Source organism: Ipomoea nil, unplaced genomic scaffold (assembly GCF_001879475.1).
Source record: "Ipomoea nil cultivar Tokyo-kokei standard unplaced genomic scaffold, Asagao_1.1 scaffold1834, whole genome shotgun sequence".
Taxonomy (NCBI): domain Eukaryota; kingdom Viridiplantae; phylum Streptophyta; class Magnoliopsida; order Solanales; family Convolvulaceae; genus Ipomoea; species Ipomoea nil.
Window position 1 is genome coordinate 5,011,509 of NW_017618262.1, and position 15,308 is coordinate 5,026,816.

The 15,308-nt window shown below is 39.6% G+C and overlaps 1 protein-coding gene and 1 long non-coding RNA gene across 2 annotated transcripts; one reads left to right on the forward strand and one right to left on the reverse strand.

The window, feature by feature from the left end:
• Positions 1 to 10,036: 10,036 nt before the first annotated feature.
• Positions 10,037 to 14,334, reverse strand: LOC109193208 (abscisic acid 8'-hydroxylase 2-like). Its single transcript, XM_019344060.1, has 8 exons — positions 14,003 to 14,334; positions 13,597 to 13,918; positions 13,073 to 13,222; positions 12,603 to 12,845; positions 12,391 to 12,480; positions 12,045 to 12,230; positions 11,451 to 11,569; positions 10,037 to 10,419 (listed from the first exon to the last, which is right to left on the reverse strand). Exons 1-8 carry the CDS (start codon positions 14,278 to 14,280, stop codon positions 10,317 to 10,319), a joined length of 1,491 nt encoding a protein of 496 aa, XP_019199605.1. The 5' UTR covers positions 14,281 to 14,334; the 3' UTR covers positions 10,037 to 10,316.
• On the forward strand, positions 10,396 to 11,241 carry LOC109193210. The gene is made up of 3 exons (XR_002056234.1): positions 10,396 to 10,510; positions 10,625 to 10,752; positions 11,129 to 11,241. It is a non-coding gene; the product is annotated as an uncharacterized LOC109193210 (long non-coding RNA).
• Positions 14,335 to 15,308: the final 974 nt, after the last annotated feature.

Below are 15,308 nucleotides of genomic sequence, written 5' to 3' on the forward strand. Positions count from 1 at the left end.
ACCAAGGTTTTTATATCAGCTGTAGTATTGGAACTGAACATGATATTCGATTTATCATAATTAATTACCTGACCCGATGCAGCACTATAAGTGTTTAAACATGCCTGTATTTGTAAAGCTTCCGTCTCCACTGCCTTGAAGAAAAGGAGACTGTCGTCTGCGAAGAAGAGGTGCGAAATAGGTGGTGCGCCTCTGGCCACCCTAACTCCGTGTATGTCTCCCCGGGCCTCAGCCTGTTGTAACAGGATAGAAAGTCCTTCAGCACACAGGATAAACAAATACGGGGATAGCGGGTCTCCTTGACGGATACCTCTCGTAGGCAACACTGTCCCTACCTCTTCACCGTTGACATGGATGGCATACCGGACCGACGTCACACACATCATCAGCACCTCCGTCCATTCCTTAGCAAAACCCAAAGCATTCAACATGCCCTCCAAGAACCCCCACTCCATTCGATCATAGGCCTTGGCCATGTCGAGTTTTAACGCAGCCCAGCCCATAATACCGGACGTTTTGCGCCGTAGGAAGTGACCCACCTCACCGGCTACAATCACGTTATCGGTTAGTAATCTGTCCGGTATAAAAGCGCTTTGTGACGCCGAGACGACTGAATTCAGAGCGTCTTTGAGGCGGTTTGCCAACATCTTGGCTAGAACCTTATATGCCACATTGCAAAGTGCAATTGGCCTTAGGTCAGATACCTTTTCGGGGATCTTTTTCTTAGGGATTAACACGATATTGGAGTCGTTAAGTCTCTGTGGAAGAGTCCGACTCGTTATACAATTCATAATAAACATGTATAAATCATGGCCAATCACTGGCCAAAATTGTTGATAGAAGCCAGGTGTCATACCATCCGGGCCTGGAGCTTTCTCCGGGGCCATCGAGAATAGTGCTGCCTTGACGTCCGCCAATGAGAAGGGCTGCAATAAGGACACATTCATCTCGGTAGTGATTCGACTAGGCACTCTACTAAATAGATCCGTGCTTGTACCCTCCGATAGGAAGATGTGGTTGTAGTATCTCAACACCTCCGCATGCATTTCCGGGCCTTCTACCCAATCATTTTCTGGTGTTTTAACTCGGATAAGCAGGTTTGAACGTCGCCGGGCTGTTGCCGATTTGTGAAAGTACTTGGTGTTGAGATCGCCATGCTTTAACCACAGTTGCTTAGCCCTTTGCTGCCAAAATAATTCTTCCTGCCGAAGCAGTGCTAATAGCTCTTTCTCAACCATTATGAATTCCGACACATCTTGCGGAGAACGTGAATCTTTAAGCACCTCGAGTCTGTTACGTAGAATACACATGCGTTTCCCGAAACGGTGGAAAAACTCAACGCCCCACTTCCCCAAGCGTCGCCCACAAAAGTCAATTCGCGACTGGAAATCCATCCCAAGTGTACTACGCCATGCGTTGTCGACGACTTTGCTGCATCCTTCGTCTGATAGCCATGCTGACTCGAATTTGAACTTCTTCTTCGGAACATGAAACGCCCGATCCTCTATGTCCAATAAAAGGGCTGAGTGATCTGAAGATAACACCAACAGATTATAAACCACCGTATTCTCAAACATGTCTAGCCAGTCCGTTGTCGCCACCGCCCTGTCCAGACGTTCCTCCACCCAAGCTTCCGTGCCACGACCTTTATCCCATGTAAACGAGCTGCCTACCATGCCTAGATCGACAAGGTGACATGTGTCAAGGACATCATTAAATGCATCGATTTGGGCCGTCGGGTGTGAGTGTATGCCCCTCTTTTCTGATTGGCTTAATATGTCGTTGAAGTCCCCAATGACACACCACGGCAGTTGCGATTGGTCCTTCAGGCGTCGAAGAAGATCCCACGAGAGATGTCGGTCGGTTCTATCTGGATGGCCATAAAAGCACGTTAATCGCCATTCTGGTTTGTTTAATAAAGTGACCATAACGTCAATATGATTATCTGAGAGACTTAGCAGTGTAGCCATCCCCGCATCACGCCAAAGCAAAGCGAGTCCACCCCCCATACCTGAACGCTCCACACACAATAAACCTTCAAAACCCAACTTGACTTTCACACGTTCCACTTGCCATAACAAAGCTTTCGTTTCCATAAGGAAAACGAAGCTGGGTCGCTTTCTGGACACAATGCCCAGTAATTCTTGAACTGTCCGGTCGCTACCCACCCCCAGGCAGTTCCAGCTTAGAACACTCATTGGACTGGGCGGACCTGGCCCGCCAGACCCGCCGGAGAAGATGTAGAGATGTTTTCAGTCATGACCAAATCAGTCAGAGTTTCGTTGTCCTCCCTGCGACGCTTGAGGTCGCCATGCAATGCCCCATTTTCCTCTTCTTCCGTCAAATTTTCTGTGGGGATTGGTGGCGGAGGGACTGACAACACAACCGAATCCCGGGATAGATCCGCTAACAGCCATCGTGCTCCCACCGGTTTAGCATGGCGACGGGATTCCGCGCGCATCCATGCGCCATATGGAAACGTCTCCGATTCCAGACCTTCTTCATAAACTCGCTTGCAGAATTTGTCTGAATGGCCCAAGATCCCGCAACAGAAGCAGAAAGTGCCGAGCCTCTCGTATTTGAACGAGATCCACTCGGACGTCCCATCTTTGCGGTAGAGTTTCAGCCGGCGTTTCAGCGGTAGGATTTAGGGTAGTTAATTAGTCGTCTGACTTAAATGTTATGATTAGAGGCGGTAGTGTAGGTTCGAATCTCATTGAAAACATTATGAAAAAAGCGCTTTGTGACGCCGAGACGACTGAATTCAGAGCGTCTTTGAGGCGGTTTGCCAACATCTTGGCTAGAACCTTATATGCCACATTGCAAAGTGCAATTGGCCTTAGGTCAGATACCTTTTCGGGGATCTTTTTCTTAGGGATTAACACGATATTGGAGTCGTTAAGTCTCTGTGGAAGAGTCCGACTCGTTATACAATTCATAATAAACATGTATAAATCATGGCCAATCACTGGCCAAAATTGTTGATAGAAGCCAGGTGTCATACCATCCGGGCCTGGAGCTTTCTCCGGGGCCATCGAGAATAGTGCTGCCTTGACGTCCGCCAATGAGAAGGGCTGCAATAAGGACACATTCATCTCGGTAGTGATTCGACTAGGCACTCTACTAAATAGATCCGTGCTTGTACCCTCCGATAGGAAGATGTGGTTGTAGTATCTCAACACCTCCGCATGCATTTCCGGGCCTTCTACCCAATCATTTTCTGGTGTTTTAACTCGGATAAGCAGGTTTGAACGTCGCCGGGCTGTTGCCGATTTGTGAAAGTACTTGGTGTTGAGATCGCCATGCTTTAACCACAGTTGCTTAGCCCTTTGCTGCCAAAATAATTCTTCCTGCCGAAGCAGTGCTAATAGCTCTTTCTCAACCATTATGAATTCCGACACATCTTGCGGAGAACGTGAATCTTTAAGCACCTCGAGTCTGTTACGTAGAATACACATGCGTTTCCCGAAACGGTGGAAAAACTCAACGCCCCACTTCCCCAAGCGTCGCCCACAAAAGTCAATTCGCGACTGGAAATCCATCCCAAGTGTACTACGCCATGCGTTGTCGACGACTTTGCTGCATCCTTCGTCTGATAGCCATGCTGACTCGAATTTGAACTTCTTCTTCGGAACATGAAACGCCCGATCCTCTATGTCCAATAAAAGGGCTGAGTGATCTGAAGATAACACCAACAGATTATAAACCACCGTATTCTCAAACATGTCTAGCCAGTCCGTTGTCGCCACCGCCCTGTCCAGACGTTCCTCCACCCAAGCTTCCGTGCCACGACCTTTATCCCATGTAAACGAGCTGCCTACCATGCCTAGATCGACAAGGTGACATGTGTCAAGGACATCATTAAATGCATCGATTTGGGCCGTCGGGTGTGAGTGTATGCCCTTCTTTTCTGATTGGCTTAATATGTCGTTGAAGTCCCCAATGACACACCACGGCAGTTGCGATTGGTCCTTCAGGCGTCGAAGAAGATCCCACGAGAGATGTCGGTCGGTTCTATCTGGATGGCCATAAAAGCACGTTAATCGCCATTCTGGTTTGTTTAATAAAGTGACCATAACGTCAATATGATTATCTGAGAGACTTAGCAGTGTAGCCATCCCCGCATCACGCCAAAGCAAAGCGAGTCCACCCCCCATACCTGAACGCTCCACACACAATAAACCTTCAAAACCCAACTTGACTTTCACACGTTCCACTTGCCATAACAAAGCTTTCGTTTCCATAAGGAAAACGAAGCTGGGTCGCTTTCTGGACACAATGCCCAGTAATTCTTGAACTGTCCGGTCGCTACCCACCCCCAGGCAGTTCCAGCTTAGAACACTCATTGGACTGGGCGGACCTGGCCCGCCAGACCCGCCGGAGAAGATGTAGAGATGTTTTCAGTCATGACCAAATCAGTCAGAGTTTCGTTGTCCTCCCTGCGACGCTTGAGGTCGCCATGCAATGCCCCATTTTCCTCTTCTTCCGTCAAATTTTCTGTGGGGATTGGTGGCGGAGGGACTGACAACACAACCGAATCCCGGGATAGATCCGCTAACAGCCATCGTGCTCCCACCGGTTTAGCATGGCGACGGGATTCCGCGCGCATCCATGCGCCATATGGAAACGTCTCCGATTCCAGACCTTCTTCATAAACTCGCTTGCAGAATTTGTCTGAATGGCCCAAGATCCCGCAACAGAAGCAGAAAGTGCCGAGCCTCTCGTATTTGAACGAGATCCACTCGGACGTCCCATCTTTGCGGTAGAGTTTCAGCCGGCGTTTCAGCGGTAGGATTTAGGGTAGTTAATTAGTCGTCTGACTTAAATGTTATGATTAGAGGCGGTAGTGTAGGTTCGAATCTCATTGAAAACATTATGAAAAAAAATGGCCCAAGGATGTTGAAAGGTCTAAATCTTACTGATGTGCTGATTGCACAAAAACTCTAGGAGTGGGGTCCTATAAGTTTAGAATTAGTCAAGATGAAACTGAAATCACCTAAGTTTAAAAAAAATATATAATAAATGAAATATTTTTGTTTAAATAAGTAAAAATGTCAACACATAGTCAATAGTACTAAAAAAAAAGGAGTAAAAATGCCAACCCACAACAAATTATAAAAATGTTGTTAAGAAGATATTACAAATGTTTCAATAATCGTTTTTAAATTACAAGAAAAAAAAATACAATGAAGGAATAGAAAAGGCTACATACATTGTGATGCCATTGTTATATGCCATTATGAGTGATTGTAATCCACTTGGGTGAAGAAAATGATTAACTACACGGAAATTAATTTGTAAATTTTCAAAATTAATCATAAATTGCTAACACATTACAACATTTTTATATCGTTTACAATATTTTTATATCTAAAAAAAATTCATTACTATTCTAAAAAAAAAAAAAAAAAGATTCATTACAATCTAACATGGCTTATAGTCATGACATTTTTTAAATACATATATTGATATATAGATACAAGCAAACAAATATTTTTAACAAAGTAAAAAGACCTCACCCCTACCCTCCACCTTGCCAAACTAGCAATTGGCAAGGTGGGGGGCTCAAAAATATTAATTTTATTTTAAAAATAATGTAAAAATTAGACTACTTTTAAAAATGAGTTAAAATTGTAGGGACGTAGATAAAAAGAATAGGTGAATTATAAATATAATAATTTGATACATTTAAAAAATGAGCAAATACTACATGAATAGTTATAGAAACGAATAAAAACTTTTCAAGAAATAAAAAAAGTTGCTCAGAAGTTGTTGTTTGCCAATCATTATTGCATGAACCATGGTCTACACGATTGTGTGGACCATAAATAAAAAAGTACATTTTTAATATATTAATGGTACATTATTTATGTATATAAGCTACATTTTTTTAAAATAAATTTTTGATATACTAAGGTTACATTATTTTATATAATGTATCTTCAGTACAAAAATAATATACCTTCAATATATTAAAAATGTACCTGATATTCATGGTCACACAATAATTTGCCGTTGTTTGCCTCCTAACAAGGCCCATAAATTATACTCCATGATTACAAAGCCCAAATTGCAAGAATAACTGGGCCTAGTTATTCTATTTGGAGTAGTGTTATTCCAACATTTGGTCACTTTGAAGTCGCTAATTATGCTCTGCAACTGTGTGCACCATAAAACGACATCGTTTTGATTAAAAACGCGCGTCCCATTTTAAAAAAAAAAATTAGGTTTGATTTTTGGTAATAGCATTTTTTTGTGCATAATTTGAATTATATATCCACAAATTCATAACTATATATCCACAGTGAATGAATAACACAAAATCCAGAATGAATAAACTAAATATCCACAATGAATGAACTAAATATCCATAAATTCATAACTATATATCCACAATAATGCTGTTGAGGGGAATCAAAACTGATTTTTATTTTTTTTAAATGGGATGCGCGTTTTTAGTCAAAACGACATTGTTTTGCAACCGTGTGCACCATGCCGGTTGCACAGCATAACTATTGCTCTGAAGTCTGAAACGGTATTATTTAATGGAAATAGGGTCAAATAAGACCTTAAACTTTACCTAATAAGTCAATTAGACCCTTAAACTTATACATGTTTTAATTGAACTAACAAACATATTATTTTGAAGTAATGAAACCTACAAACTTGTTGACGACGTGTAATTACAAGTCAACTAGGGTTCCGACAAACGACAAATGTCCGACCAAATTCTGACAATCCATGTCAAATACCAGAGATCGGAGACCGTCAAATGGTCGCCGGTCGTATTTAGAGAAGGTGACAAACTTCGTCTCCTTCTCCGGCGGTGGAGAAGGCGACCAGTTGGTCGCATTCTCCGACTATTAGAGAAGGCAACCAACTTGGTCACCTTCTCCAAACGCGATCGGTGATCGTTTTGTCGATAATTTTGACATAAATTACTAGAATTTTGGTCGGACATTCAGCGGAATTGGTAGAACTCTAGTTGACCTACAATTACAGGTCAATAACAAATTTATGAATTTCATTACTCTAAAATAACATGTTTATGCGTTTAATTACAACTTTTAAAAGTTTAAAGGTCATAATCAATTTTTTATAAAGTTTAGGAATTTATTTAATCTTTTTCCCTTATCTAATTTGATGTCTTAATTAGAGACCGTAGACGTGCCGCAGCTTGATACATAATAGAATAACGGGGCCCAACAATCTTACCCGGCTGGGCGGCTTCAGTGCTTAGCGTTTACAGAGTTACAGTAGACTGTAGACACCGACTGACTCATTCAAAACCCGCCATGGAAAGTGAACTGTCCAACCGCAAGTTATCGATGGATTCGATGCATCGCCTTTTTTGCTCGTTTGGAAGGTAACAATGCCGCTTTGACCTTTCCACAAACACTTGGTTAGATATTCCTATTCGAATACGATCAAATGTTATGTTCCATTGTTAGCACATCAAAATACTTAGGAAAATTGAATTCAACCTAATACATAAGTAGAATGTATTATCAGGTGTTTAATGCGGTGAATTATTTATTAACACTCTAATTCTATAATAATCTATTAATGTAACTGAGTGCCTATAAAACAATACAACAGAAAAACTATTAATGCAACTAAGTAGTGCGTAGAACAATCAGTGCATTAGTAACTGTTTTGTAACCTTAAATGGAATACCAATGAACATGTATGTGTAAGGAGAATGGGCGTATTAGGTAACTATGTTACTCATATGCATGCTCTGCTTAAGATTTTTGCAGCTTGCAACAGGTGAAAATTATTAGTGTTTGATTATTTTGGCATGCTTGGCTTGTTTGGTTGCAGAATATTCTTTCCATTTTCGGTTTATATTTTCTAAAGTTTTACAAGTTTTTATTTCTTCAGTTGGAAAATTTAGAACATCATCAAATTCAATTGTTTTTCAGTTTAGAGAATTTGAAAACACGGTTATTGTTTCTTTGTACAAAAAAAAAAAAAAAAAAAAAAAATTCTACTGGAAAGTCTCAGTTATAGTGGGGCAGGGGTAGCCTAAAACGTGTCAAACTTGTTTTTGTTAAAATTCTGGACATCATATCTTTTTTGGTGGTCTAAACGGTAAGCTAAAAATCACAAAACTAAAATTTGAAATTTGTGGTGTGTATTAGATTTATGATTTGAGATACCAGTTTTGGATTTGTGTTCCTAAACATCACTATATAGTGTGTCAAAATGAAGTTTGGGTTTTAAATTGTCCTCGGTATTAATTTCTGTTTGTTTCAAATTCCATGCATTTAGATTTAGTTCAATTTTATGTTTTTGCAGATGATTTGAAGTTGGGTTCTGGTTCAAATTGTGACAAGGCCCTAAACTGTAACCAAAAGTCAATGACTCAATGTGGAAACCAAGTTGAAAATGAAACTCTCATATTAGGTTATATTAGTTTCATGTTTGGTATCAAATTCAATTTGCTTCAATTTGGTGTTTCCCAGTATGTCTTGACCCCCAATAGTGGATGGTATGCAGTGGGCTATACTGGTTGGTGTAGGCGATGTGCAAAGGTTGCAATGGTGGAGATGGTGGTTATGAGTAGAGGCAACCGCCATGGATGAGGATTTACGTTTCCAAATTTCCATATTAAGTTTGAAAATACTATATTCTGTTTTTGAATATAGAAGAGGAGCTCATTTTGAATAGAAAGCTATGTTTCCAATTCATAACAGGCCCTTAACTTTGCAAAGTTTATGCTTTTAAGTTGTTGATATTGATATGGAAAATTCAAAGAAAAGAAAACGTCATGTGTCTACATTACACATTTGACTTTTATGGACTCCAATAAAGATTTGCAAAATCTGTGATGACTCCTTAGTCTACTTTATTATTATCCATTCTGGTTCATACATTTTGCTGACTTTTCTGTATTTGGAGCTTTGTTTCACCTGGCATCCTTTATCATGGTAATGTGGTTGATGTGAATTACTTGAAGCATTTTTCAAGTCAGCAAATGACTGGAACTGAAAGTGCATGCTTTGACATGGTATGGATAAGTTTACCCAACCTTCCATTCTGATAGGATTAAGGAGAATACAGTAATGTCAAGAAACAAGTCCACAGATTCTTAACGGAAGTCGTTTTGGAGGTACTCTTTTGATTAATCTCTTTAAGATTGTCCATGAATTGCTTTGATGTTACATATTTGTCATATATTATACCCCGGTTATTTTCATAACAAACAGTGCTGGACCTACTCTCTGGTTATGGGGATGTACTGCATTCTTGATCTTATGGAAATAACTTCCCGAACAACTTGCTTTGCTTTGCTTGTGGATATGGTGAGCTTAAAATGTTACCTCATTTTTAATATCTCTTATGACTATGATTAGATAAGCTTCGCAGCTGCTGTCTATAAGATAAGGAAAATACATGTGACTATGTGAGCTGTTGTTTCTTTTAAGAAAAATTAACTAATTTAGCGTCCTATAGCAGCATTCTCAGCAGCTAGTAATTGCATTATTCTTAATGTTTCCTTGCATTTATTCACTTTGGAATATGACTTACCATTTTGAGTTTTGCTTAAAACTCATTACTAACCAAAAAAACTGATGGTGATTGTTTATCTTAATGCTGTGCTCAAATTTAATGTTGTGCTCAAATTTATATTGCTATCCTTACTACAAATAAGAAGCATGTTTATCTTTAATTTGTCCACATTCTTTAGGTAAATGTAGTGAGACATTGCATGTTGCCACTGTTGGCGATATGGTTCCTCATATGTAGCATCATTGGTCTCCATCAACAGCTGGTTTTTCCTTCAATACACTGTAGATTACTAAAATTGTGCAGTGGCTTTACTGTACGCGGCATTCTAACCTGCACAACTACCTCATCTGATGTGTATTGCACCCCCACATGCTACACGCCTCCTTTACGTTTGGTTCATAGATTTCATTCAACGAAAATAAGAACCAAGGAGGTGATTGATAGCTACTTCCTGCATCTATAAAACCACACACATATCTGTTTAGTGTACCATTTTCATAGCAGGCTGCATGCATATGGGGACATTGTACCTGTTGATTTTTTTCATTGAATATTTTGTTGTTTATTAAACATATACATCACATACAGCTTGCACTATGCCCGTGCAATTGGTGAACAGACGCAGTTGAAGAACCCCTAGTCTGATAAAGAACTGAGATACAGAAGATATTTAGCCACACTTTGTGACAAATGAAATTGAAGAAAAAGGACTTAATGGGTTGTCCGCTTTTGACCCCGGTGTTCTCTCTTGTTTTTGATTTACAATTCTAGATTTTGATGTTTGGATGATGAGAAGAATATCACATTGTTTTCAGCCTTCGCTGAACTTTGATTGGTAAGCCTCGTTTTGGTACAGGGAATGGCCCATACTGGATACCATCCTCGTCTCCAGTCACTCTCCATCTGCAGCCAAAAATCAGCGAATTAATGAATTCTTAGCGTTAGCAGGTTTCGATGAGATTTTGCCACGCATGTCTTTACACATCCTTACACTGTAAGGATTGGAATTACTATAACTATTCAGCAACCAGAATAAACAATTTGAAATCCCATAAATTATTGTTGTCCTTGTTCTCAATCAACTGTATGTGTGTTTTGACTTTTCCAGTGAACTAGGGACAAATCTGGGTGGATTTGTGGTTGCAGATGCTAATGGAAAGAGTACAAGCAGACAGAGCTAATCATACCATCCTTGTGATATTTTGGAAGCAGGGATAGAGGAACCAAATATACCAGGTAGGGAATTTTTGACCAACCAATTCAATGTTTTTATTTTTGGACTTTTGAAAAAACTGCAAATTCAAATGGACAACATAGTAATTTTGAGTCTTGTCTAAACCAAATGTAAACGCGAAAATGACCCTGTAACTAAGATGATATTGAAACTTTAGCCTGCCTCTACCTCTTAATAAAAATTTCTATTTCTAAATTAATGAACTTTAATTTGCTAGCTCTTTTTCTTTTCTCTTATCCCATTTCCTTGATAGCCTCACAAGTCTGAGTCATGTCAGTCTTGAAACCCGAATAATACAACTATACAAGTCAAATTGCCTCTGAAAACCATGTGTTATAATCAGCTGGTTCAAATCTAATATTTTGATTACTTTGTTAGGATTTTATTGTTCACATCCTACCTCTCAATGAAAATGCAAATAAATCACTCAAAGGATCTGCCTCCAGCAAAGCTCAGAAGGACCACTTCCACTGCCCAATGGTCCAATCTTCAGTACAAAAAACAGAGTAATACTTTGCAAACTCGAACTTTTTATTCTATTTTTTACTCTCTATTAACGTGACATGTTTTGATTGATTTAAGAAAAAAACAAAAAAAGAAGTATAGTTTTTGTTTGTTTCTTTTCTCTAATAGAATCAGAACATGTGGCAAAAATTTTACTCCCAGTTTAAGAGGGGGGGGGGGGGGGGGGGGGGGTTACCTGTAGGTAGTAGTAAGGTGGTGAAGGAAAATGAGCATCTCAAGCTTAGCAAGCTCACTACCCGGACAAGAGTGTACTCCATTCCCGAATGGCATATATGTGTTGGGGCTGGGTGGCACCTGCACCATCACACAAAATGTCTCCCCAGTCCATTATATATATCTATATTGATGTGTGTGTGTATATATATATATATATATATATTTACATTTCCTAGAGGGCCTAGAATGTAAATTCATTATAGAGTAATATAAGGTGGTATTTGGCATGAGAATACAGTGCATGGATATCATATCCTTCCTATAATAAATATTAAATAATGTGTTAGGCTATGAGATAGGCTCGATTATCACGTGATCTGATACTCCCAGATTTCATGTTCTCATTGTCAAAACTCAAAAGTTGTAGGAAGATCCACATTATATTATTAAAACTAGAAAAGGATAGCGTCAAAGATAATCTAAGCATTGGGAACCTTATATTTCTCCAAGAACTGGATAGAATCATACTATTTAGGGCCCCACTCAATGAATCTTCCTCATAGTGACAGATAATTAATTACTTAATTAATTATTTAATCAATCAATCTTGTACCTCAAATCTGGAAGGATCAAACTTCTCGGGTTGAGGGAAGAAATCTGCAGAGTGATGAATGGTTCTGAAGAGAGGAAGAACCTTCCAACCTTTGGGGATGAAGTACCCTTCAAATTCCACGTCTTCCACTGCTTCCCTGAATGTGAACGACAGGATGCTAGCTCTCCTTAACGTCTCTTGAATAACCTGATTTTTTACATTAATCATATATAATTTCAGTATTATGATAGGGTGGCCTGGTAGGCTACTGATCAATATCGAGTATAATCATGTATAATATACTTAATTATATCAAGTATTATGATGTTGATAGTACTCGATATAAATAATAATAATAAATATATACCCTCATAGTCAGCGGCATGCGTCGTGTATCATCCCACGTAAGTCCCTCTGTTCCTTCCACAATTTTGCATCCTATTTCTTCTTGTTCTCTCTGCAATATATAGTAACCCATGCACAAAATTTATGAGATAATTAAATAATTTTTTTTTTATCTAGTCATTTATTATTATTCCCATCATCAAATATACTAATTAAGTAAGTTAATTATATTACCGTGACAGATTGCAAGACGTGAAGATTATCATGCAAGTACTTGAGGGTCCAAGTGAGGACACTGGCTGTGGTGTCATGCGCCGCGAAGATGACTCCGATAATGTTATCTGCTATCTGCGAGTCAGTAAGTTGATTTTGATGGTTTTCTCTAAGCAACACTCCCAACAATCCCCCGCCATGCTCTTCCCTGTCTTTTCTCTTCTCAATTAGTCTCCTTAACTTCTCCGTCAGCTGCTTCCTTGCCTGTCATTTCCACATAAAATTATGTCTATCATTTAATTATACTGATCACTGCCCTGGCCTGTATGTATGTTAACCTCATTAATTATTTCATGAGATTATCATTATTCAGCGTATATTATTGCAAATGATAGAAAACAAAAGAACTTAATTGTTGTCTTCAAGCTAAGCTAGCTGAGAACAAAGTTCCAAAATTGTGAATTTATTGTGGAAACAGACAAAAACAGTACCTTCATTGCTTTGTGAAAGGGCGTTCCGGGGAAATCTATAGGCATTGAATTGTAGCCTTTCTCCAACGTTTGATACAGCTGTTTGATGCTCTCCACCTCCACCTCAGCCTGACTCCCCAAAGCCGAAATCATCGCCACGTCGAAAGCATACTAAACCCATGAATACCAACAAAGCAACATTTCAATGTTAAGATCAAACATGTTTATCAATACGCCAAAAACTATAGCTCATAACGAAGCTGTAATTTTATTATTTCACTATACCACCATATTTTCGAGAGACAGGATTTTATATACTGCCATATTTTCTAGAGGCAAGATGCCGTACAGAATGTTGGACTTGACCCATTAGGCTTCCGTCAGAGACATGATACATGATACTGGACTTAGTCCTTTAGAGTTTAAACCTCTGCCCAATAATTTTTCTAGTCACCTTGTGCTGGACTTAGCGGGACTCCGCCCAACCAAAAAACAAAATCTGCAAATTTTTTGTGTATTTACAAGCAGCACAGATAGACACGGACCTTTTTCATTTCTTGCAGGGTGTTGATGGATGGTTTGTCATCCCAAGACTGGAGAAGTTTGACGACGATTTTCTGGATCTCCGGGACGGCGGCGCGGAGAGTGGCGGGCAAGAAAGAGGCGAGGACCAACTTCTTGAGCTTGGAATGATAGGGTCCCTGGTGAAAGAAGAGCGCTTCTGGTCCGATGATCTTCTCTTTGCTGGGTGGATACGTGGGCTTAAAGAGATGAGCTTGGCTGACCAAGATGATCCTAGCTGCTTTCGGACTGGATATCATCACGCAAGGACACCCCAATATGTGCGTCTTGAATATTTCTCCATATCTACAACGTACGTAACACCCAAAACTCAAGAATAACGTCGTGATTTTCTAGGTAGTACTGCATATAATAATTATGTTTGTTTACCGTTGGAGACGGTTGGAGAAGAAGGTGTTGGGATTTTCGGTGTAGAACTTGAGAGTTTCCCCGAGGTAAGGCCAGCCCATTGAGCCAGGAGGTAGGCGGAGGCGTCTGTGTTTGGATTTATCGCCGCCGCGGCATTGGAGGAGGAGCAGGGCGGAGAGGAGGAGGAGGAGGAGGCTGAGGAGAGGTAGTAGGGGAGATGTCGGTGGGACGACGGGGTGGTGATGCATGGTTGCGGGAGGTGGCGCAAGGTGAGCAGGACATGTAGAAGAAAGTGACATTATTATATATATATTGTTTGGGAGCGGAGGTGTGAATAGTAATTAACACGTAAACGTTGATGGGGAATGATAAAAGGAGGTTTGTGCAGTGATATATATAGAGGTGAATTGAGGTGTTTAGGCCGGGAAATGTCGCAATCCTACGTGGTCACACGTTGCCCCACCCATATGTACTTTGGATAACCCGACCCGTCAATTCTTTTTTTTTTTTTTTTTTTTTTTTTTTTGAGTAATTCTTGACTCTATTACAATGTAGCATCTGTTTATAACTATTTTCTCAACGTACTGAAGCACAAAGAGCCAATAAATCCCATCTACTAATGCTCGAACTTACAACTTCTCACATAGAGGAGCAACTTGGTACCAAAGGGGTCAATTCTCTTCCATATTATTATTATTATTATTAATTTATTTATTATTATTTGATTGGCATCATATTCCAACTTCACTGGACTAATCTTTATCTCTAAATCCCTCTAATATCCCTGTCGCTTAAAGTCTAGGAAGATACTCCCTCCGTCCCGAATTGGTTGTCTCATTTTCTTTTTGCACGCTTTTTAAGGAATTAAAGTAAATGTTATGTATTTTCCAATTATGCCCTTCACTTTTTCATTTTTGGAAATAAAAGCAAAAGTCATAAGGGTAATTTGGGAAAAAGTAAAATGATGGTGATGTTAAATTTTGGAAAGAGGACAGCATTTTAGGACAAACAAAAAAAGAAAGTAAGACATGCAAAATGGGACAGAGGGAATAGTAAATTACCAGTACTCAGTTAGCTCCAAGTTCCCAACATAGTATGTACACTTTTGTGTACAATATGTTGTCCCCAGTTCTTTAATGGGGAACTCCAAAAGGAAAAACTAGCTAAACTGAAAGAGAGGAACTCCTGTATATTAGGACTAATCTTCACTGGACTAATCTTTATCTCTAAATCCCTCTAATATCCCTGTCGCTTAAAGTCTAGGAAGATAGTAAATTACCAGTACTCAGTTAGCTCCAAGTTCCCAACATAGTACGTACACTTTTGC

Coding starts and splice junctions, on each gene's coding strand:
- LOC109193208 (XM_019344060.1), bottom strand. CDS start 14,280: ATGTCACTTTCTTCTACATGTCCTGCTCACCTTGCGCCACCTCCCGCA. Junction 12,481..12,602: donor ACGTCTTGCAATCTGTCACG/GTAATATAATTA, acceptor TATATATTGCAG/AGAGAACAAGAAGAAATAGG. Junction 11,570..12,044: donor TTGATCCTTCCAGATTTGAG/GTACAAGATTGA, acceptor GTGATGGTGCAG/GTGCCACCCAGCCCCAACAC.